Source organism: Haliotis asinina, chromosome 5 (genome assembly GCF_037392515.1).
Source record: "Haliotis asinina isolate JCU_RB_2024 chromosome 5, JCU_Hal_asi_v2, whole genome shotgun sequence".
Lineage (NCBI taxonomy): Eukaryota > Metazoa > Mollusca > Gastropoda > Lepetellida > Haliotidae > Haliotis > Haliotis asinina.
Genome location: NC_090284.1, coordinates 28,968,252 through 28,993,645, shown reverse-complemented (window position 1 = coordinate 28,993,645; position 25,394 = coordinate 28,968,252). Strand labels below are relative to the sequence as shown.

The following is a 25,394-nucleotide window of genomic DNA, read 5'->3' as shown; positions in this document are numbered from 1 at the left end:
TTTTTTTACTCTTTAGAACACATATCGTACCAGAATAGGACTTAAATTACTTTGAGTTTAATTTCTTCACACATGTTTTTAAAACTTAAAGTTGATCAGAAATCCAAGTCACTAAGTAAAAAGATACTGACTGAGCACAAGTTAACAGAACTAACATTCAAGTCTATTTGCAGTAGGTTTAGTTTCACCGAAAAGAATGATGGAGAGAGTTTAAAGGTAGAGCTTTTTGATCATGGAATTTGCCTTGTCATTTACACACACATTTATATTTTCTCCAGGCATAATGCTGTAAAATTCATAAATTGTTTGACTACAGGCTGTAACTGAACGTGTGAGGCGAAAGTCTGTAGAGAACTATGACAATATACGCCACAGACGAAGCAGTGAGATCTATATTCGGTGGAAGGAGATGAGGAATGCTCTGGAAAAAACAGCGGAAGAGAGCAGTCAGGAGGTGGAGGCCAGTTGGCAGGAGCAAGGTGAGTACCGCAAACCACAGTCTGGGCACACAGTTCCATCAGGAGACTCATGGTCCACATGGTCCAGTCAGGAGATGTGTATCTGGATACATGGTATAGTCAGGAGATGTGTATCTGGATACATGGTCCAGTCAGGAGATGTGTATCTGAATACATGGTCCAGTCAGGAGATGTTTATCTGGATACATGGTATAGTCAACAGATGTTTATCTGGATACATGGTCCAGTCAGGAGATGTGTATCTGGATACATGGTCCAGTCAGGAGATGTGTATCTGAATACATGGTTCAGTCAGGAGATGTGTATCTGAATACATGGTTAGGTCAGGAGATGTGTATCAGAATACATGGTCCAGTCAGGAGATGTTTATCTGGATACATGGTCAAGTCAGGAGATGTGTATCTGGATACATGGTCAAGTCAGGAGATGTGTATCTGGATACATGGTCCAGTCAGGAGATGTGTATGTGAATACATGGTCCAGTCAGGAGATGTGTATCTGGATACATGGTCCAGTCAGGAGATGTGTATCTGGATACATGGTCCAGTCAGGAGATGTTTGTCTGGATACATGGTATAGTCAGGAGATGTGTATCTGAATACATGGTCCAGTCAGGAGATGTTTATCTGGATACATGGTCCAGCCAGGAGATGTGTATCTGGATACATGGTCCAGTCAGGAGATGTGTATCTGAATACATGGCACAGTCAGGAGATGTGTATGTGAATACATAGTCCAGTCAGGAGATGTGCATCTGAACACATGTTGAGGTCAGGAGATGTGTATGTGAATACATGGTCCAGTCAGGAGATGTGTATCTGGATACATGGTCCAGTCAGGAGATGTGTATCTGAATACATGGCACAGTCAGGAGATGTGTATGTGAATACATAGTCCAGTCAGGAGATGTGCATCTGAACACATGTTTCGGTCAGGAGATGTGTATCTGGGTACATGGTCCAGTCAGGAGATGTGTATCTGGATACATGGTATAGTCAGGAGATGTGTATGTGAATACATGGTCCAGTCAGGAGATGTTTATCTGGATACATGGTCCAGCCAGGAGATGTGTATCTGGATAGATGGTCCAGTCAGGAGATGTGTATCTGGATACATGGTCCAGTCAGGAGATGTTTGTCTGGATACATGGTCCAGTCAGGAGATGTTTGTCTGGATACATGGTATAATCAGGAGATGTGTATCTGGATACATGGTCAAGTCAGGGGATGTTTATCTGGATACATGGTCAAGTCAGGAGATGTGTATCTGGATACATGGTCCAGTCAGGAGATGTGTATCTGGATACATGGTCCAGTCAGGAGATGTTTGTCTGGATACATGGTCCAGTCAGGAGATGTTTGTCTGGATACATGGTATAATCAGGAGATGTGTATCTGGATACATGGTCCAGTCAGGAGATGTGTATCTGGATACATGGTCAAGTCAGGAGATGTGTATCTGGATACATGGTCAAGTCAGGAGATGTGTATCTGAACACATGGTCCAGTCAGGAGATGTGTATCTGGATACATGGTCCAGCCAGGAGATGTGTATGTGAATACATGGTCCAGTCAGGAGATGTGTATCTGGATACATGGTCCAGTCAGGAGATGTGTATGTGAATACATGGTCCAGTCAGGAGATGTGTATCTGGATACATGGTCCAGTCAGGAGATGTGTATCTGGATACATGGTTCATTCAGGAGATGTGTATCTGAACACATGGTTAGGTCAGTAGATGTTTATCTGGATACATGCTCAAGTCAAGAGATGTGTATCTGGATACATGGTTCATTCAGGAGATGTGTATCTGAATACATGGTCCAGTCAGTAGATGTTTATCTGGATACATGGTCCAGTCGTTAGATGTGTATCTGGATACATGGTCAAGTCAGGAGATGTGTATATGAATACATGGTCCAGTCAGGAGATGTGTATCAGAATACATGGTCCAGTCAGGAGATGTGTATCTGAATACATGGCACAGTCAGGAGATGTGTATGTGAATACATAGTCCAGTCAGGAGATGTGCATCTGAACACATGTTGAGGTCAGGAGATGTGTATCTGAATACATGGTCCAGTCAGGAGATGTGTATCTGGATACATGGTCCAGTCAGGAGATGTGTATCTGAATACATGGCACAGTCAGGAGATGTGTATGTGAATACATAGTCCAGTCAGGAGATGTGCATCTGAACACATGTTTCGGTCAGGAGATGTGTATCTGGGTACATGGTCCAGTCAGGAGATGTGTATCTGGATACATGGTCCAGTCAGGAGATGTGTATCTGGATACATGGTCCTGTCCAGTTTACAATTTTCAGTCATTTCTGTGTGATTTGACCCTGAAAACCCTGACCATGCACAGATGCAAGAAAAGTATCGGAAAAAATGGTGCTTGAAAAACGTCAAGATTCATAATGACACCCCATGCACATGTGGGAGGCTCCCATGTTGTGCACATGCTTCCCATGCAGTGTGTTTGCGTTTGGTGATAATGTGAAATGATGCAGCATACACAAGGTGAATGTCATTGTGACGTTTCTCAATGGGTTTTCTTTCTACCAGACTTCAAAGTTCAGGTTCCCCTTCTGTTTTTGAAGAGTTTATATATCTGGATACAAACAGCACTCATGAGATTTATATCTGGACACAAAATACACTTTGGAGATGTGTTTCTAGACACAATGTCATCTTGGGAGATATGTTTCTAGACACAATGTCATCTTGCCGCGAGATTGTGTTTCTAGACACAATGTCATCCAGGGAGATGTGTTTCCAGACACAAAGACATCTTGGGAGGATGTGTGTCTAGACACAAAGCCCTATTGGGAGATATGTTTTTAGACAAATCATCAACTCAGATCATGGGTAGTTAGATACAAAGTCACTAGGTCAGTCTTAGAGATATTTATGGGTGCATTTTTAGGTTTGAGGGGTGTCTTCAGAATACAGGAATGTTTTGACTTAGGTAATACTGACATGTTGTCCAACATACCTGCTTTAGTCTTGCTTTCAGTCCCTAATTTCCTCCTTTTTATCCCCTCGGCATGTAATGCGGGGTGGATATAGTCAACGCCTCGTCTGTCTGCCCATTCGTCCATCCGTCTGTCTGCAATCATTTTGTTTCTGGAGCAGAACTCAGAAATCGTTCAATATTTTCAAACCAAACGTGATAGATATATTAATCTCAACCTATCGTTGTGCCTTTTGCTATTTCCAGATTTTTGGCATTTTTATTTATATATAGTTGTGCCTTTTGCTATTTTCCAGATTTTTGGCATTTTTATTTTTTTGTTTGTTTTTCCATGGAACATTTTGGTGTTAGTCTAATGGTGGGTCGGACTTCGTTTCCAGAGCAGAACTCAAAAACCATTTAATATTTTTGTGCAAAAGTTGGTAGATATATCAATCAGAACCTAAAGTGGTGCCTTTTGCTATTTATAGGTTTTCATGATTTATTATTTTCTTGGTTTCCATGGAAACGTTTTTGTCTTAGTCTCAAAATGAAGGGATGGGCTTCGTTTCTGGAGCACAATTCGAAAACCATTTGATATCTTTCAACAGATCTTGACAGATATATGAGACAGATCTTGAAATGGTGACTTTGCTGATTACAGATACATGGCATTTTTATTTTTTATGATTTCCATGGAAATAATTCAAACGTGGTCTAAAAAAAATAAGCAGCTGTCAGATGATTTGTCCTTTCAAACATGTGGGGGCTGGGGGGATATGTCATCTTCTGATGACTCTTGTCTGCCTTCACCTTGTAGATGAATAATTTATTGCGCTCACAAATACACTTTTGTGGGAAACACTACAATTCTGTGACAAATGTCCTGTTTCCATCAACTATCATCTTTTGCAAAGCAAAGGTGCTGAAAAAACATCGGAAAATTGTGCTCATCATAGCTGTCACCCTATTGAGGTCAACCCTGTTAAGACCTACAAGCAGCTGTCACCCTATTGAGGTCAACCCTGTTAAGACCTACAAGCAGCTGTCACCCTATTGAGGTCAACCCTGTTAAGACATACAAGCAGCTGTCACCCTATTGATGTCAACCCTGTTAGGACCTACAAGCAGCTGTCACCCTATTGAGGTCAACCCTGTTAAGACCTACAAGCAGCTGTCACCCTATTGAGGTCAACCCTGTTAAGACCTACAAGCAGCTGTCACCCTATTGAGGTCAACCCTGTTAAGACCTACAAGCAGCTGTCACCCTATTGAGGTCAACCCTGTTAAGACCTACAAGCAGCTGTCCATTGCAATAATCTTGTCTAGAGGAAATCAGACATCTGATTAGAATCTCTGAACATTCTTTGGTGATGTACTTCCGAATGTTCCCAAAGCAGATAAAATGGAAATAGTAGGGTTTACACAGTTTGTCAATATGTATGGACATCCATGGAGAGATCAGATTCTAGCCATATGCCAACATCCTTCACCAAAGGAGAAAAAGCAACCTGTGATGAACCAATTGCTGTAATTTCACTGGTGATAATCTTCAGCTGTTGTGATTTACCAACAGGTAATACTTCGGTTTTATCATGATTCAGTTTTAGAACTTTACTTGTCATCCATGTTTTTATCTGGATTGTGCAGCTTTTAATGTTCTTGAAAGTAGGTGCCACTGTATCTGTAGTAAAGGTGTTGACAAGTTGAGTATCATCAGCACAGGAGTAGTGGTAGGTGTTGAAGGACTTGACAATGCAAAAGTTTTATTCATATGCAGGGGGAAGATTATATGTCCCATAGCAGAGCCTAGAAGGACACCACAGGACTAACATTGGAGACAGGTTAGGTCTTGGGTAACATAGCATCGATTAAATAATGAACACCCACTCTTTATATAAGCCCTTATGTTATTTCCAGTGGCAATCCTTCAACTATGGCTGTATTCAAATCCAACAAATAGTTTTCATACCACTACTATCATCAGTTAACTAAAATCGGAGACTTGCCTACATATACAGCCAGCACACATCCTCTGACAGGTCTTTATTGCAGACTTACAGCAATTTTACGTGCATGACTTTTTTCACAATTGATGAATTAAATGACATATGTATCTTCCTGATTTGGTTACAATATGTTGACTATATGTTTTGCCTAATAGACCATCTACTATCTGGCTATAGCTTTTTATCTCAACTTGCACAGCAGTGTTAGATCTAGATCAAATGGATATTGACAATGAAATATTTGAGACAATTCTCTCCAGAAATTCATTCCATCACTAAGCACAAGCTGCAATCTATCCACAGTGTACAAAAATCACCCTATCCGTGCCAGGGGGGCCACACTATTGCTGAGGTATCTGTTCGGCGCAGTTCAAATGTATCAATATGTATCAGAAAAAGAAAAGTTATCCAGAATAAAGTTGGCTCAAATCTACTTACTTTGATCCCCAAAAACATCTCACTTCATGGAAGATCTCTTTGTAGAAGTGTAGGCCATAAATACCACTTGCTTCAAATATTCAATAACACCCAGAAATTGGCCAACACATGATGTTCATCGACATTGTAAACACAAAAGTAAACCAAAGGGTTTTACTGTCTGCACTCGTTTACATCGAGTACGGGTACAGCAGTGAAGTGTCATCAGCCGGCCGTTTCAGCTGGTTCCCATGGTAACGTCTGGAGTTGCTCATTTGTGACATCATTCTGACTTTACGTCACAATATGATCTGAATGACGTCACCACTGTTGATGACACAACAAAACAATTGATTACGTGTCAATGTGCAGTGAATAGTCTTGCAGTTTCCGGGAATCTAATACCATTTGATCATGTTTTTCAACCAATCAGATTACAGAACACGGTGACTTTTGGTTTACAATACAGGTTATGTTGACCTTACATCAAAGCTGATGAAACTTTTATGTTAACAGAATTGCTGTTTCTTCTTGTTCTGTGTCACTGAAAAGTTCTTGAAGCTTAAAACATTTGATGATGAATGACAGTGTGGATTTCAAATGTTTGAGAGTAGAGATTCTTACATTTCATTGTTTTGTAATTAGACCATTGTAGTGCAACCTGCAGATTAGTGAAGGGAAGATGATGTGAAAATGATGCCCCATTACTAGAAGGTTGAATTTTAAAAATACTTTATTAATGATCACTAATATCTGGTTTTTTTTGTCAAATTAACAAAAGATTCTTCTCAAAAGTTCTTGATAAATCTATAACTGTTTTCGATGCTGGGAAAATTACACAAACATATCAGTCAGAGTGAGCTTTCAGCCATATTGGATAGTGTGTACAAACTCAGATTTTGAATAGGCAGTTACGATATTATGAGCTGTCACACATACATCGGTGAATTCCACTTTAATTTTTTAAATAAAAAAGCGAAAGCAAATGTCAAGTGTCTAGATGAAACAGAATATGTTAGGTTTGAAAAATAGTTCTCTGTTAGGAAGACTGCACTTGTTTGAAATGTAGATAAAGAATACTTGAGATTTCCGACTGTAGCATAGTATCATAAGTTGAGAGAGCCATTTATCCATTCATTACATTGGCTCAATGCTTTTAGAATATCCAGTCCAAGGGTTCACTGCATGCCAGCAGAAGTTTACAATCTGCCACAAACACATGCTCAGCCTTGTCTCCCTTCCATGGAGATATTGTCACCAGACATCAACGTGTGTAACAAGGATTATCATTGAGACTACTCATCATGACACCAATCTGTGCAAAGGAATTCAGACTCTTTCCTGTAGATTTATCAAGATCGTTCACCTGCAGCTGTCACCCATGCATGGGCACATGATCTCTTGGAGAGGAGGACCTGCACAAACGTTCCATCAATGCAGCAAGTTTTATATATGCAGGTTCCATGAAGACACGTTCCACTAAAGCAAGGGCTATCATTGAGAGAGGTTCCATGAAATTACATGTCATATTGAACATCGTTGCAGACGTGTTACAAGGTAGATGTTGGCTTTGTTAGATCAATGTGTGGCTGACAGAACAGATGCACATCTGAAACTAACGATGATGGATAACTTCTAAGAAAGCACCGAAGTTGTATCCTGATCACACAAGCTGCTGCGAATGCCAAGTTGGTACATGACAGATAGATTACTTGAAGTTATTCTGCATAAAGAAGATGGTGTCAGCTTTGCAAGATTGCTGCTACAAACAGATTATTTTCATTTAAGAGATCAAGAGGACAATTTGGCAGTTGTCACCAGCCGAAGATGGGACAAACATTCTTTGATGTATAGTTGTTTCAATGAAGATTTCAACGCTACAATACTTTTTTAGTGCATTACAACACATATTGGTTCTTCAAGAGGATTTTATAGCTGTTCAATGTGACTGGTTTCTACCGTCATCCAGTAACAACATCAAGGAAGCGTGGGAACCTCATCACATCATCTGTATATTATGGCAACCGAGTTATTTTCAATAAAGAATAAAAAGGTGGAAGAACAGACACAACTGCCTGGGAGTCTTATTACATCAGTGGTGTGCTTCCATTCAGCCACCTATAGATATACATATGTTTGCTCATGTAACTTGGGACAAGCCGTACAGCGAGATCACAGACACAGTCGAGTGCTGGTGAAAAAATCAGTAACTGCACAAGGTTTCACGATGATGACTGCAACACCAGAGATGTCACTTTTCTGGAATTTGTTTGTTCCATTGTTGACAACACCCTGCGTAGAACTTCTAAGTTCACATATCAAGAAGTCATATAAAGATGTAAACCATCCTTTCATTGTGGGAAAGGGTTCATTTACACATAGCAGTGCACAGCGTTGTTCGACTGTCTTGATGGGTCATAGAGTTCTTCTGTTAGCAGATTAAGGGTTATTTATCTGTGACTTGAAGCGACAAACATCACACGGTTTCGGCTGGTGGCAGCCAGTCTCCGCTAGAATCCAGTCTACTGTAAATAGACTTCCATCGTTAGCTTCGCATCATGGATCGTGGCTGATTTGAAGTCAAAGATAGCAGATAAGATATGTAGCGGAGGAATGCACAGTGGAAGTCTTTATTAAAAACAGTCTTCCATCGCATCTAGAGCATGTGCCTTTCGTGATATGTGTGCCTTTTGGTGAGTTTGAGTGTCACGTTTAATGATTTGTACACGAACAGTTTCATGCATGGATGCATTTTGGAGAAACCCTTCTGAACATTTCCCGCCTCCATGATAACATACTGTTTATCATGAGATAACTATTTACAGAACTAATCCTACAAAACTATTTACATTTCAGACTATTTGCAGCAAAAGAATGTTCAGGATTCTTTATTCAACATTCCATGCTAATGGACAGATTTTTGTGATTGGTCTGGTGAACTTTCTCTTTCCCACCTGGACATCCACCACTCTGACATGACCAGGATGAATGCCAACAATCCTTCCAAGTGGCCAACACCCTCGTTGAGTTTCAGGCGACACTACAATTACAACATCACCTACCTGATAATCTCGACTGGACTCGCACCATTTTCTGCGCTGATTTAATGTTGGCAACCACTCACGCATCCATCGTCTCCAGAAGTGTCTGAGAAGTTCTTGAATGCGGCATCAGCGTTTCTTTGGGTTGTATGGAGAACAATCAATGTCAGGGGCCAAACTTCCTCCAAGCATCCCATGAAGGAAATGACTTGGCTTGAGGGGAATATTGTCATCTGGATGAGAGCTCTGGTAAGTCAGAGGTCTTGAATTGAGAAGTTCCTCTGCACCAATAAATGTAGTCATTAGCTCCTCATCTGAAAGGTCTCCTTTTGCTAGAATTCCACATATGGCTCGTTTTGCTGATTTGATAAGAGATTCGTATACTCCACCAAAATGGGGAGCTGAAGGCGGATTGAACCTTCAAATGATACCTTTGTTAGCCAAGGAACCTTTCACCTTATCAGAGTCCAGATTGCTTTGAACCAATTCTTTTAGTTCTTTTGAAGCTTAAACAAAGTTGGTGCCGTTATCTGACAATACTTCTTTAGGTATTCCTCATCGACTTGTCATTCAGAAGAATGCATTAAGAAAAGAATCAGCATCTAAGCCGAAAGCAATTTCTAGGTGGACTGCCCTTGTAGTGAGGCAAGTAAATAAACACAAATATCTCTTTGTACGACGTTTGCCTTTCCCTTGAATGGTAATGAAGGGACCAGCAAAGTCAACAGCTACTTGTTCAAAAGCTTTGGATGATCTTACTCGAACCTTGGGAAGGTCTGCCATTATCTGAGTAGACGGCTTAGGTTTCCTACGTTTACACCAGGCACACTGACGTTCCCACTCGCGGATCTCCTCACAAGCAGATATTATCCAAAATTGAGATGATAAAGCTGCCAAAGCGCCATTGGTGCCCAATTGACAATTCTTTTCATGGTGGTGTTTGACAATCAACTTTGTTGTCCAGTGTCTCCTTGGAAGGATGATTGGACATCGTGCTTCATAAGGCATGAGATCAGAAAACTGCAGTCTCCCACCTGATCTAATCAGACCATTTTCATCAAGAAATGGTTTGAGACTGAGAAATTTGCTTTTTGTTGACACAGACCTTCCCTTTGACAAGGCTGCATATTCATCAGGAAATGATTGTTTCTGACAATCTAGCAAAACCAGAGTCTCTGCATCCTGTAATTCCTCAACCTCTAATTCTCCAAATGTTCTTTTGGAGCTGGTTAAACGAACATTGTTGAGGAATCTACATGTCCAAGCCAATACACGACAAAGTCTCTTCCAATCTGAAAAATTGGAAGAGTCTAATCTCCAAGATGATCTGTCAATCTCTGTCAAGAAGGTATCAGAGACAGGAAAACTGGGTAGTTTGCATTCAGACGTTTCAGTGTTGTGAAACCTCTCTGGTTGTTCAGGCCATTCATCTTCACAATGACTAATGAAATCTGGTCCATTTTGCCAAATTTGCTGTTCAAAAATTCAAGTGCTTAACCTCTAGGGAGAACATCTGCTGGGTTGATACTTGTTGGAATATATTTCCACTGGGAAGGCATTGTGTTTTCATGAACAAAACCAACCCGATTAGCAACAAATTGCTTTAAGCATCTGCTTTGGTTTCTTATCCAGCTCAGGACGTTTTGCCTATCTGACCAGAAGATCATAGATGACAGCTTACATTTCAAAGCATCAGCCACTGCCAAAGCCAACTGAATACCAAGAACAGCTGCAAGTAGTTCCATTCGCGGTATGCTAAGAGCTTTTAAAGGTGCTACTCGACCTTTTGAAGCAAGAAGATGACCACAAATGTTTTTCGCTTTGGCATCAACACTGTATACCACAGCGCCATATGCTTTCTCTGAGGCATCGACAAAAACATGAAATTTTACGTCATCAATATTCTTGCTCGTCAAGATGCACCTTTTGAATGATAAAGATGCCAAGTCTTTCATTTCATCATACCACTGACAACATCTGCTGTCCATGTCTTGGTCAATGCTTTGATCCCAATCTACACCCAGTAGCCACATATCTTGCAAGAGCATTTTTGCTCTGACAGTAAAAGGAGCAAGAAGGCCTAAAGGGTCAAACAGTCAAGCTGTTTCTCTGAGGAAACTTCTCTTTGTAAAAGATTGTACTTCTGTAGTGTTACTTTGTGCAAATCTGAAAAGATCTCGTTCAGGATCCCAAATAAGACCAAGTGTCTTGAGTTGAGGCAGCTTGGACATGCAAATATTGACTTCTTTGAGTCTATCTTCAATAGGAATGTTTTCCAAGACAATCAAGGAATTGGATACCCACTTCCTTGCGTGCGTGCCTGCCAAATTCCAAAGTTCCATGAGTTCGTGAGACAGTTTGACTGCTTTACTATCTGTCTCCACTGAATCTAAACTATCATCCATGTACGTTGAGGCAGTAACAGTCTCCGTTGCAAGGGGGAACTCAGTAACATGAAGTTTTGCATGTCTCTGTGCGACATAGTGACATACTGAGCTAAGAATGGTGAACAGTTCATTCCGAAAATGACCCTAGAAAACTCGTATACATCCGGTGGTCCACTTTTATCTTTTCGCCAAAGAAACCTACAGAATTTTCGATCTTCTTCAGAAATTTCAATCTGCAAATACATTTCGGCAATGTCGCAGACAATTGCCACTGCATGTTTACTAAATCTGAGCAAAATGGCGAACAAATCGTTTTGAAGTTTGGGCCCAGCATGTACAACATCATTCAATGAAACACCTTTCTCTTTTGCAGAAGCATCAAAGACTATTCTGACTTTTGTTGTTTCCCTTTCCAGCTTTACAACAGGGAAATCAGGTAAGTACCATTGTGTTTCAGCTTTCTGTTTTTCAGACACCTTCCTGATATACCCTTTAGCTTCATATTGCGCTGTATCACATCTGAATATGCTTCTGCAATAGCCTCATCTTTATTCAACTTCTTCTCGGTGTGAATCAAGTGGTTCTGAGCCATGTCATAATTGTTATGAAGAGTGTCAATATTGTCACGCCATGGTATACTCACCTGATACCGACCATTGCTGTAACAAAGACTGTTTTCTACAGTTTTTACAACCTTTTCATCCTCGATGCTGAAATTTTTACATGTATTTGGAAGTGAGTCAGCCTCCCAAAAGTTATGCATAAGTTCTTCTAAAGAACTCTCTTGTTTATCTTCATTTCTTTGGATAAAGAAGGAGTTCGATGTTGATCCAGCTAACTGATTTATGCTGCCAATACAACACCAACCCAGTGGCATATGTCTGGCTATTGGCTCACCTGGACGTCCGCTGACGTCTTTTTTTTAACAATGCAGGACTGCATAATCAACACCTATCAATATATCTGCCTTTGGACGTGAAGGGAGTTTTGGAAATGGTATGTCCATCAAGTGAGGGTAATGTTTTTTGTACTGCTGCCAGTCAATCACCTCTAATGAACCAGTGACCTTGGAAGCTGTCAAGCCTGTCATCATCATATCAACAGATCCATCAACACTCTCCAAACCAAACTCAACTAAACAACTGTCAAAGATATGTTCCGGTTGTTTAACACATTTACACATACCTTTTCCATGAAGTCCTAATTCTGAAGCTATGTCATCGTTGATGCATGTCTGTGTACTTGCATCATCCAACAATGCATTTACAGTTATTTTCCTGTTACCATTCTTCAGTACAAATGGAATTGTTCTCAAAGCAGATAAATGTTGATTTGCATTGCAGGTTGACATGGTGACAGTGTCCTGTCTTTGATCACTCTCTTTTTTAAGCAAAGTACTGTCGATGTTTTCCAATATTTGATCAGATGGCTTCCTACTGAAAGCATGCAACAGATGATGGTGGCTAGCTTTACAGCCGTCAGTATAACAAGTCTCATTCATACTACATGCTTTCCAGACATGATTTGGGCCCAAACAACGAAAACAAAGTCTTAGCTGTTTGGCCTTAGCCCAACGACAGGCGACATCTAAAGTTTTGAATTTCACACAGTTTTGTGTAGTATGATTTGTGGCCTGGCATATGTGACAACGAAAGGTGACAACCTTTGGATCAGCACCAAAGAATGAATCAGATTTTGACAAACCCTTATTCTCAGATCGTGACTTTTCATATAATCCATGTTTTGTTTCACTGGCAATTGTGAAAAACTCAAATTCCTGCAGCACCCATTCTCTGAGGGTTTCAACAGACTCTTGTCTTTGTTGTTCAAAAATGAACCTTTGGTACTGCACGAGCATCGACTCAGTCATCTTTTGCTTTAAAATTACATACAAACAGCCGTCGCTGAGTTCCTCCATTTTGTCATTTTCCCTAAGGTTAACAACCACAACATCTAACATATCTGCAAATTTCTCAAAGTCTTTAATCTTACCTGGACGTATTGGTCTGAAATTTGCATCCAGCTGCAAAGATATCTGCGTACGTTTACCCCCATACTTTCTATCAAGTTTTTCCAGGGCAATATTATAAGCAGATGAACTATGACCTAACTTTGAGACGAGTTGTGCTGCTTCGCCTGACAAATACTGTTTTAATTGGAGGAGTTTGTACTCATTTGTGGCAGGTGCACTGTCTACACACGCCATAAATGCAGCACGCCAACTGTCATACATCTGAACCTTACCTGAGAAAGTCGGGATAGAAACCCGCTTTAATTACGCCACAAGTCCTGCCCAATCTGTGGACTCTTATCACCAACACCTAATTCTTGGTCTAATTGAACTGGAGCAGAGGTATTCTGGTGAGTTACATTTGTAGGTTTTACGTTTGCAGTATCTACTTTGCTTAATAAAGATTGACTGTCTTGCTTTAGTTGCTTTGAAACTGCTTCATCGTTGAACAAATTTGCAACACCAGAACAGCCACTGTGTGACGAAACAGTAGTACTAAGAGTGTTGTTTAAAAACACTTGTGCTTTAGTGACCATTTCATCAATAGTCTCCTCAACTGTATCTATCTCTTTGTTTGTTTTCTTAAAGTTTTCAAGATCTTCAGCTGAGTGGTAGACAAGAGCTAGATCACAGATAATGTTTACGACTTTATTTTGTAAGGAACAAACCTGATCTATTGTTCCCCTAACAGTCTTGCGACTGGGATACTCTTGTTCTAACAAGCCTGACAGTTTGTTTGTTGCCTTAGTTAAAGCCGTTTTAGCAGCCCTTCTTTTCTTTTTAAGGTAGACTATCTTTGATTCAGATTCAAGTTTACTGATGCTTCTTCTTTGACTAACGACATTGCCATATGGTTTCACAACCTAATGTACACTGTGAACAAAACACCTAAATAAACGAACTAAACTGAGATTCAAACCACGCTCTGCTACCAAAAAATGTAGCGGAGGAATGCACAGTGGAAGTCTTTATTAAAAAAAAACAGTCTGAAAAGAAATACACCAAACTGAACGAACTGAAAGGGTCCTAGAAACTATGTGCAAGTAAAAAATAAACTGGGTGGCTGTAGGTGATATTTCAACCTTGGGCCAAAAGTAAATTAAATAATATTTACAGTGAAAACCAACTAAACGAACTGAAGGGACCCACAAATTGATTCAACAAGAAATGTATTCACAAATACAGTAAATTTCAGGCCCGTTTTTATAATATGCTCAGCTAAATGGCTTAAAACTAAATTTCTAAGTACTAAATGTCTAACAATTGGGCTCAAGAAACTATTATTCTCCCAATACTAATGAGGCAAGTTTTCACTATTCAACCTAAGCCCCAACAACTAAAAAACTGAACACATATGTTTTTCTCTCTTCCATCTTCCGTGATATGTGTGCCTTTAGGTGAGTTTGAGTGTCACGTTTAATGATTTGTACACGAACAGTTTCATGCATGGATGCATTTTGGAGAAACCCTTCTGAACAAGATACAATTCAAGCCATGATACCACAAGCAATATTCTCTCCATTGACATGCAGTTGGCAGTGTTTACATGGTCTGCTGACATCAGCGCACAACAGGACTTGCAGATGGAGGTTACAGTTATGCACGGTACTGAGATTTGTCAATGATCACCTGAACAATACCAACCTGTTTGTTCTACCAGATCATCTAAAGCCATATCTGCTTTGGATCCCTGATAATAGACTTGTTTGCAACCAACTTCAACAAATGGTTACAGACATTTGTTTCTCCAAAACTGGATCCACAAGCCTGGGCTACAGACACTCTCAGCATTCCATGGGAGGCACTCAGTGCATACATGCCTCAAGTATTACAAAAAATCAAGCATACAAGGCAATTACAACTGACTGTAGTCATGCCCTACTGGCCACGCGAGTGTGGTTTTCCAACCTCCTACAAGACCTTGAAAATCTTGCCTTAAAACTACCAGAATGGTTGAATCTGCTAATTTATCCACTCACTAGACACTCACTAGACAGTTCTCAGGAATCCTTCATCGTTCCAGCTACACATATGGACCGTATTAAAGCTTGTTTGAAGAATGGAGGATATTCTGCCCTAGCGGCAAAGGTTGTCATGGTCGTCTTACAAACGTCTACTCAATCACTGTACGATGATAAGTGAAAGAGATTCACATTATATGAAAAGCAGAAGGGCTTTACTACCAGTGAAGCATCTCATCCTCAAGCTGCTGACTACTTGTGTCATTTACGATGCAAGGCATTTAAAATGCTCTACGTTATCAACTTACTTAGCGGCGCTTAGTACAGTCATCACTAATATAACTGGCATAACGTTGCCTAAAGTACCAGAACTAGTAGTGTTACTACCATTTGTAAATACTTATCTCTTTCTGTGACCTACAAGAAGACTCGTACACCCCTCGTATGCCATTATTACCAAGAATCATGGCAAAACAATCAAACTGCATGTAGTAAAACGCATTTCAGAACATGAAAATGGTGGAACCATTGAACATTGAAACTTCGCTAAACTATACAAAGCACAATTCAAACATAAACTTTGAGCTAAAGGATGAACAACTTGAATGGCATTACTGCATTCAATGGAAGATCAACAAAATAATTTCAAGGCTCCTGCATGGGATCGCAATGCAGTTCTACAACATCTCACAAGCTTCTGAGCCACTAGATCTGACATCCATGGACCTGTTAGAGCAGAAAATGCTATTCTTGGTAGCCCTAGCAACAGCTGTCCGGATGTCAAAAATAAATGCGCTGGACTATGCATGAACATGCTCGAGAAAACATATGGTGACAGTGTTCACCTTGGACTCATGTAAGATTTTACTGCCAAGAATCAGCTGCCTGGACAGCCTGACAGATAATTTCATAGTCCAGCACTGTCTATAGAACTCGGTCCAATCAGGGAGAATCTTTATACAGGGAGAAGAAACTCCCTGAAAAGCTCCTGAACGTATGTCTCTGTCCGTTACGTAACCAGTGTAGCCAGTATGGTGGCAGCATAGTATTTCAGATTGAGCATGTTTTATTTTCAGCAGCTGATTATATTCGCTGAGTGTTGTAACAGCTGAAATCCTGCATGTAGAAGACAAGTTAGCTATTTTGTCACTACAGTTATAGTCAAATAATTGGTATTAGTGCCCGTGTCAGGACAGTAGATTTGACCTTTAGTTGAAAAGGTATTTGCAAGTAATAGTAATAGTTTCATGGCTTAAAAAAATTGTTAGGATGTAATTGAGGTGTGTGAAAAATTTGGCATATCGCCGATCTGTTCTGATCCGTCATTGAAATGCTACACACCGTTGTTTGAGTGTTTTGAGCTATTTCTTCAAAAACATCTTTCACATACACCTTTAATTCTTATGAGGGGAATATGCTATCAGGTGAAGTGTGTTTGCAAGTAATAGTGATAGTTTCATAATCTGAAATAAAATGTTAGGGTGTATTTGAGGTGTGTGATAAAAATATGACATATTGCCTATCTGATCTGATCCGTCATTGATGCTTGTGATGACTGAGGGTTATAATTCCATAGCTTCCTTCTTTCTTGTTGATCCTATTATTTGACAAAACTGGAAAGGTGTTTTGGGTCCTTTTTGACACTTTAACACTTTCTGTTTTTGAGGGATGTGTGACAGTGTCAGTTAACATTCTGTTAATGTCTATTCCATTCCCCATATGAAATAAGATATCTGAATTGATTTTAATGTAAACAAAAATGTCTCAAAATAGATTTTTAAAAAGGTCAGCTGGAGTTAACACATGTGTTCTCGTGATAGTTTTGCATTCTTTAACATGTTTTGGGAGGGAAGGCCATGGTGTATCATTATGCTTTCATTTATTCACCTACTTCTTTCTTTTTTTGTTTCTTTTTTTCATTCATTCACATAATTCTTGCTCTTAATTGTTACTATAACTCATTCATTCATTGTAAAATTCTGACTGATACAGTAAATGGACTAAAGTTCTGTTAAACACAACTGAAGTAGCGCTGGGAATGAGCAAACTCACTCTGTGTGTTGGAGCATGACGAGGCAGGCGTTAATTAATACAAATGGTAAAGAAAGCAAGGGAGTGACCTATCCCTGTTGTAGATTATCCCTGGTCCAATTGATACGCAAAATTATCCTTGTGTCCCATCAGAGCATTGAAAATCTACCTGCAGTAGAAAATGACAAGGAGAAAGAAGTTCAAGCACCTGTTGATTCCGTTATCAACCGAGATGCCCATGGAAGTTTCAAGGAATACTATATTGGTCTGAATGAGAACCGTTATATCACGAGCGTACAAAGTTGCAGGCCTTGTGCCACCACAAGCCTCACCAACACAACAGCCTCCAATCCACTTGAAGTAAGAGCCCTACCGTCCATGCTTGCTCTACATGGAAACTGATCAATAAGAACAATTATAAACTGTTTGAGAGGCATTCTAGAAGTTGCTGAGATAAAGATGACAAGAATTTTTTATGGATGATCAACTTCTTTATTCCAGGGTAGCGATGTTTCGGTATAGATTCTTATACCGTTTTCAAGCGTGTGGGGAATGGCAGGGGGAGTACAATATATATACAGCAGAGATGAGCATGTGATGACAATACAACAATAACAGGATTAACAATAACTATTTGAGGTAACAATACATTAGAGAAGTGTTGAGGTAAGCTGATTAAGGACTGAAGCCAGCGGGGGGGGGGGTAAGAGGGTGAGTTGACAGAAGCCAGAGTGAGATGAGTGGATTAATTGGTGGAAGCCAGGGTGAGTTGAGTGGGTTTAGTGGATTAATTAGTGTTAATGATGCAGTTGAATGCCGGAGAGACAAAGACGCCTTGATCCCTGTTGATTGTTGGGTTGTGTCTGCGGATTTGTACTGCTTCAGCAAGTTTGCGTTGTTTGAAGTCATGTTTGTTGCTAGCAAGTGTTGTGACAGTGTCCCAGTTGATGTTGTGGTCAGGAAATTTGGTGATGTGTTCCGAAATGGCTGATTTTGTGTCACCTTTGTTTGTGGAGGTTTTGTGTTCTTTAATGCGTATGTTGAGTGGTCTGGATGTTTCCCCAATGTAGTTGCTGCTGCAGCTGCAGCTGATGTTGTAGATGACGCCTTTTGGGTGTTGTTGTTGTGTACTGTGTTTCCTACCGTTGGCCTTAATGATTGTTTTGAGGGGTGTTCCTGTTGTAAAGTAGGTGTCAATGCCTGCTTGTTGCTTGAGTAGACGGCTGATGTGGTGTGATGTTTTGCCGGTGTATGGTAGTGAGATGCGTATGGGAGCGGGATCAGGCTTGGTAGTAGTGGGTTTGGGAGGTGGGTTGACAGTGGAGTTAATGACACGGTTAACAAGTTGGGGAGGGTAGTTGTTTAGTTGGGTGAAGACATGCTTGAGATGGTTTAGTTCGGGTTGAGGAGAGACAGAGGATAGGTTTAGGGCACGGCGGGTGAGGGTAGAGATGATGCCCGTTTTAGTTCGGAGTGAGTGGTTTGAGTCAAAGTGGAGGTATTGGTCAGTGTGAGTGGGTTTACGATAGACAGAGGTTTGGATAGTGTTGTCAGTAGTGCGGGTGACGAGAACGTCAAGGAAGGGGAGTTGTGAGTTGCTTTCAGTCTCATACGTGAATTGAATGCGGGGGTGTTGCTGGTTAAGGTGCTGAAGGAGAGCAGAGGGGTCGTTAGCTTGGGGCAGAATGACAAAGGTGTGGTATTCTCACCCTTTTTATCATGTGACTTGCAGATGCCAAACACTCTGCAGAGTAAAATAGTTGAGCGTGTATGCACATGTCTCAGAACAGACTAGCATGAGTGATTGTATCCCTATACTTGTATGTTATTGTTGTGAGAGAGTATTTTCTGTAATTTGGATGATCATGGATTGATATTGTGATACTTGTCATTGGGCCACAATGTTTAGAGTTTTCCCCCTTACACAGAGAGTGATAGTGATATTTAGAGTTAGAGTTATACACAGTGATAGTTATACCCCTTACACAGAGAGTGATAGTGATATTTAGAGTTAGAGTTATACACAGTGATAGTTATACCCCTTACACAGAGAGTGATAGTGATATTTATAGTTATAGTTATACACAGTGATAGTTATGCCCCTTACACAGAGAGTGATAGTGATATTTATAGTTATAGTTATACACAGTGATAGTCATACCCCTTACACAGAGAGTGATAGTGATATTTAGAGTTAGAGTTATACACAGTGATAGTTATGCCCCTTACACAGAGAGTGATAGTGATATTTATAGTTATAGTTATACACAGTGATAGTTATACCCCTTACACAGAGAGTGATAGTGATATTTAGAGTTAGAGTTATACATAGTGATAGTTATGCCCCTTACACAGAGAGTGATAGTGATATTTATAGTTATAGTTATACACAGTGATAGTTATGCCCCTTACACAGAGAGTGATAGTGATATTTATAGTTATAGTTATACACAGTGATAGTTATACCCCTTACACAGAGAGTGATAGTGATATTTATAGTTATAGTTATACACAGTGATAGTTATACCCCTTACACAGAGAGTGATAGTGATATTTATAGTTATAGTTATACACAGTGATAGTTATACCCCTTACACAGAGAGTGATATTTATAGTTATAGTTATACACAGTGATAGTTATACCCCTTACACAGAGAGTGATAGTGATATTTAGAGTTATAGTTATACACAGTGATAGTTATACCCCTTACACAGAGAGTGATAGTGATATTTATAGTTATAGTTATACACAGTGATAGTTATACCCCTTACACAGAGAGAGTGAGAGAGAGAGAGAGAATGTAGTTTGTCATCGTTCGGCCAACCTACTTCTGTCTGCCTCTTCCTCAACACCTGACCCACATTCAAGACCGCTTGCTGAGTAACATTTGGTATAACTGTTAATCACTGGAAACCAGGACTTTGATGAGTTCATATTATATTTTGTGACCCATTACTTTAGATTTGACTCAGTTGCATTGTACTAGAAACCTCTATTGAATATTATCATAACTCGCTCATGGTTTGCTCAATACCTTATTGAATATTTTGGACTTGTCTGTGATATATTTTGCTTGGTCTGAGGGGATTTCTTATACCTTTTGTTAACCATAACACTATACTTGTACCTGAACCAGGGACTGCATCTTCACGTGGCATATGCGTCAAACAATGAAGATAACTAGTAGGAGACGAGTATATCTAAAACCACACAATGATGTCACAAGACACTTTCATTGACAAGTCTGTCAAGTGTGGTCCCCCTGAGAAACAGAACGAAGTTGAAAATTTGCAAGTCTGCAGTGCTATTTTCAAGTTCCCACGGGGGGTTACAGAATGTAAAATAAAGACAACCAGAGAATCCAGGAAGTGGCATAACCCACCACTGATTCCATCAAATTCTGTCAAGCATAATAAGCATGAGCCAGGAGAAGGAAAAATGCGTAATTTTCTGATTAAAATTCATATTTTATACTTATCCTGATTCATGAGGTCAGCCATCCCATCCTCCCCTCTGATGAACATTCTGGGCATCCCTGTAAATCCAGGTGTTGGGCTGTTTGATTCGGAGAGAGTGGCAAGCATGGCTGGGAATCATGTGACCGATTTCCTCGCCAGTGCACTTGCCAAAGGGCAGTACTCGTGGGTGAGTGTTGATTTTATGTCCTCTTCAATGAAGGGAACTTCAAAGGATTCAAGTGTTCCACTATGTTCAGATACAAGGAGACAAGCATGATAAGCATGAGTCAGGATTAATATGAAATAGCAATTTTAATAAAAAAATATGCTCAATATGAGCACTGCTCGGACAGAAAGAAACTGCAACCTACTGTCTGTTCAACTGCAAAGAAAACTATGGCAATACATTCAACACTTTACTCGAGAAACAGCGTGAATGGGGTTCTGAATCAGAGCACCTCGCTTGGTAGGGATTGCCATGATGGATAGGTGGCACCCGATAGTCATCAAACTACTGTCCGAAAACCAGCAAAGAATAAAGCAAAGGACAAACCAAAGAAGATAGCGACGTGGAACGTAAGAAGCCAGTACCAGAGTGGTAAATTTGAGAATGTTAAAAGTGAAATGAAGAGAATGGAGATTGATATCTTAGGGCTTGCGGAGGTGAGATGGAAAGGAGCAGGAGAATTTACGTCAGATGGCTAAAAAATGCTCTACTCTGGTGGAGACCAACATCACTGAGGCATCAGCATAATACTCTCACCCAACATAATGAAGACACTAAAAGGCTACTGGTCAGTATCAGATCGGATCATGGTAGTGACACTCAGTGCCAAATATTTTGACGTCAGCATTCTACAGATATATGCTCCAATAGCAGACCATGATGATGCAGAAGTAGAGGTGTTCTATGAAAAACTGGAGGAAACTCTGAAGCAATTGAAATCATCCCACGTCAAGATCATAATGGGCGATTTCAGTGCCAAACTTGGAGGAAATAGATTTGGAAACATTGTTGGCCCACACGGGCATGGTGTGATTAATGAAAGGGGAGAACGATTGGTGGAATGGTGTGTGGAAAATGAATATGTAGCAGCAAATACATGGTATGAGTATCATCCAAGAAGAAAGTGGAAATGTTAGGCAGCGCAACCAGATCGACTACATCTTGATCTAGTCTCGCTTTCGTAATGCAATTAAATCAGCAAAGTCCATGCCGGGAGCAGACTGTGGTAGTGACCATATCCCTGTGGTATGCACTTTCAACTTGAATTTTAGAGCCTTGAAAAAGACAAAACATCAACCATGTTATAATTTCAAACTGTTAAAGACAGACAGTGCACTCAAATACAGATTTGCAGTGGCAGTGAACAACAGATTTTCGGCCTTGGAGGAGGTCACCGATGTGGAAAGTCAATGGGAACAGCTGAAGGATAGCATCAAGAAAGCGGTAGAAGAGAACATCCCTCTAAAACCTAAGAAAGAGCACAAGAAATGGATAACACAAGAAATCCTCAACAAAATGAAAACTAGACGAAAAGCAAAAGATGACCCCACTTAGTATAACTCCATAGACAAAGAAATAAAGAAGATGTGCTGTGGGGCTGAAGAGACATGGCTAAATGGGCAATGTGATAAAATTGAGAGGACAAAAATGACAGCTAGCAAGTACATGCACAGCAAGGTCAATGACATCGCGGGCAAGAAATCATCTTCTCAGAACGGCTGTATAAAATCAAAAGATGTGAATGTCCTGATGGATAGAATAGACATACTGAACAGATAGGCAGAATATATTGAAGACGTCTTTTATGATGACAGAGGAAGTCAGCCCGAGATTACCAAACCAATAGAAGGACCACCGATCTTAGAGGCAGAAGTTGAAAGTGCCATCAGAGAAATGAACAAAGGAAAAGCTGTTGGACCATACTCCGTACCAGTGGAAACATATGAGGCACTTGACAAAATTGACATTAAGAAACTAACTACACTTCTCAATAGCATCTATGACACCGGAAACATACCAGCAAACATGCTTATCTCCTCATTCATCACACTCCCCAAGAAACCTGGGACAACCGACTGTGAGTGCCACAGAACTATTAGCCTGATGAGCCATACATTGAAGCTCCTTCTGAAAATACTAATGGCCAGATTGTGAAACAAAATACGGCCTGAAATATCAGAAGCTCAATTTGGATTTGTCGCAGATAAAGGAACAACAAATGCTATATTCACAATGACAATGCTGACAGAAAGATGTATAGAGATGCAGAAAGACCTCTACTTGTGTTTCATAGATTATTCAAAGGCGTTCGATAAAGTAAGACATGAAGACCTATTCCAAATGCTAAACAAACTAGACATTGATGGGAAAGACCTTAGAATTCTGAGCAACCTCTATTGGAGACAAAAGGCTATGGTGAGAATAGATGGAGAGCATAGCAAGGAAATATCAAGAAGAGGGGTCCGACAAGGGTGTGTTTTGTCGCCAGATTTGTTCAACCTTTACAGTGAAAATATACTGAGAGAGATTGAAGACATCAAAGGAATAAGTTTAGGTGGACACAATATTAACAATCTGAGCTATGCAGATGACACTGTGTTCATAGCACAATCTGAAGTGACCCTCCAACACATGCTGGATACTGTGGTGGAAGCAAGTGAAAGTAGAGGACTAGCTTTAAACATCTCAAAAACAGAAAGCATGACAGTATCCATAAATACCAAAGCTCCAACATGTAAGAGACATAGTCGCGGTGTGCTAGTCCAGCAAGTTGATAAATTCAAATACCTGGGCTATTTGTTGACATCTGATTGAAAGTGAACTAATGAAATACAAAGGCGCGTAGTCGCAGCCAAAGTCACCTTTAACTCATTAAGGCCGAGAGCCGCATATATACGGCAAATTAATTAGCTTCTCACAGCGAGAGCCGCATATTGGGGGTAATAAAAAGCACCTCTTATTCAGCGAGAGCCGCATATTGGGGGTTATGAAAAGCACCTCTCATTCAGCGAGAGCCGCGTATTGGGGGTTTTACATTTTAAACTCGTACATTACCTATCATTTCAATCAATTTAGCAGTAATGATCAAAGATTAGCCTTTCTTACGAGAGAGATTACTTTCTGTGTTAATCAGAAGAACTATTAATGCGTTTTGATAACAATTGCTTGCAATGTCGGGGGCTTATACAGGCAAATGAACACATGTCTGCGAGAAAAGGGATTATGAGATGTTGTTACAGAAGGTACGTGTTTGTTACTCGTCATTGGGAGTGAATACTAAGATACTATCTTTGCACATTGATTGAATTAACGGTGACAAGGTTACAAAACCTTCATCTAAATTAAATCATTCATTCATTCATTGTAATAGTTCATATAATGAATCGTAGACATAAATAGCAATACTGTATTACACTCATGTTCGTGTAGATTTGAAATAAACCAAGTTACTAATTACTGCGACTATTGATTTTTAAAGTTGACAATAATACATAATCGAATATGAAGTGATAACTCTTGCATCTACTCATAATATACATATATAGTACACATAAACCATACAAAGGTAACTGGGGTATTTTGTTCAAGCTGTTTCATGCTTATTTGAAATGTGATTTTTCAATGCAATTTACATAAGCACTGTGTAAGAAACGTTTGTATTTGATCTCTGTAATTATCTTATCCTGTGTAATGATCACGTGTACCAGATCCATCGTCAATAATAGGAGGATAATAAATGAGTTACGGAATTGATGCGTATAATCATTCAATCAGACAACACTAAATATATGAACACCTCTTTCAACCTCAAAATAACAGCCTCTGGTCGAATGCATGTCCAGGTAAACTTTTGTCCCGTGACAAGTGTAAAACAAACTTATGCGCTGTTACATCATTGGACAACCTGTTTTGTGGAGTCACGCCCATTGCCAATCTTCTGAACCTCGTTTGCTTTCAAAACAAATGTAAGTATGCCCATCTTCATAAATATTTGGGGAGAATCAACTACAAGTGTATACATCACAATAAATCAGTATCGTGTTACTTTTTTGAATTCTAAAATACATGTACTTGAATTATGATATTTATTCATAACAATGTACAGATTATATTGAAATGTTCAGCAAGCCATTATGTTTAATGTACAAGTAGTGTGCGCAAAAAGTATACGCAAATAAATACTATCTCTACTCAATGATTGGATTGGGTTATCCGGGGTAAAAATAATCGGATTGTAGCGCTTTGAGCGCTTAGAAAAAAATAAACTTGTCAAAGTGTTTGTTAGTCCTACGTGTACATTTCAGGCATCCTTACGATTATGTATGTTCACGATACACAAAGTTTTTCATGATAGCTAGAGTTGATAAAGCCGAAATCTAGCATATCGATTGGTCAACGATCTAACCAATAGTCAATCTGTATCCAAGCTGTCAAGTGACCGAATCTTCAGAAATTTAGCCCACGCCCCATCACCTGTCATTTCCAATGTGACAGGTATCTCATGATACGATTGGTCATAGATAATAAATCAAGGACTATATTGAACAGTTAAGATACAAAACGTCCTATTCGGGAACTTTGAAGACGCCCATCCCATGACCCTTTGTCTTATGTATGTGCAAGGAATAGCATTA

At 39.8% G+C, this 25,394-nt stretch overlaps 1 protein-coding gene across 1 annotated transcript in view; it reads left to right on the top strand.

The window, feature by feature from the left end:
- The window catches only part of LOC137283502 (SH2 domain-containing protein 4B-like), a 267,928-nt gene that overhangs the window by 207,491 nt on the left and 35,043 nt on the right, over positions 1-25,394 (top strand). Inside the window, exon 7 of the mRNA XM_067815036.1 lies at positions 317-479. Coding sequence (XP_067671137.1) covers positions 317-479 — 163 coding nt within the window. The remainder of the gene's footprint in view (positions 1-316; positions 480-25,394) is intronic.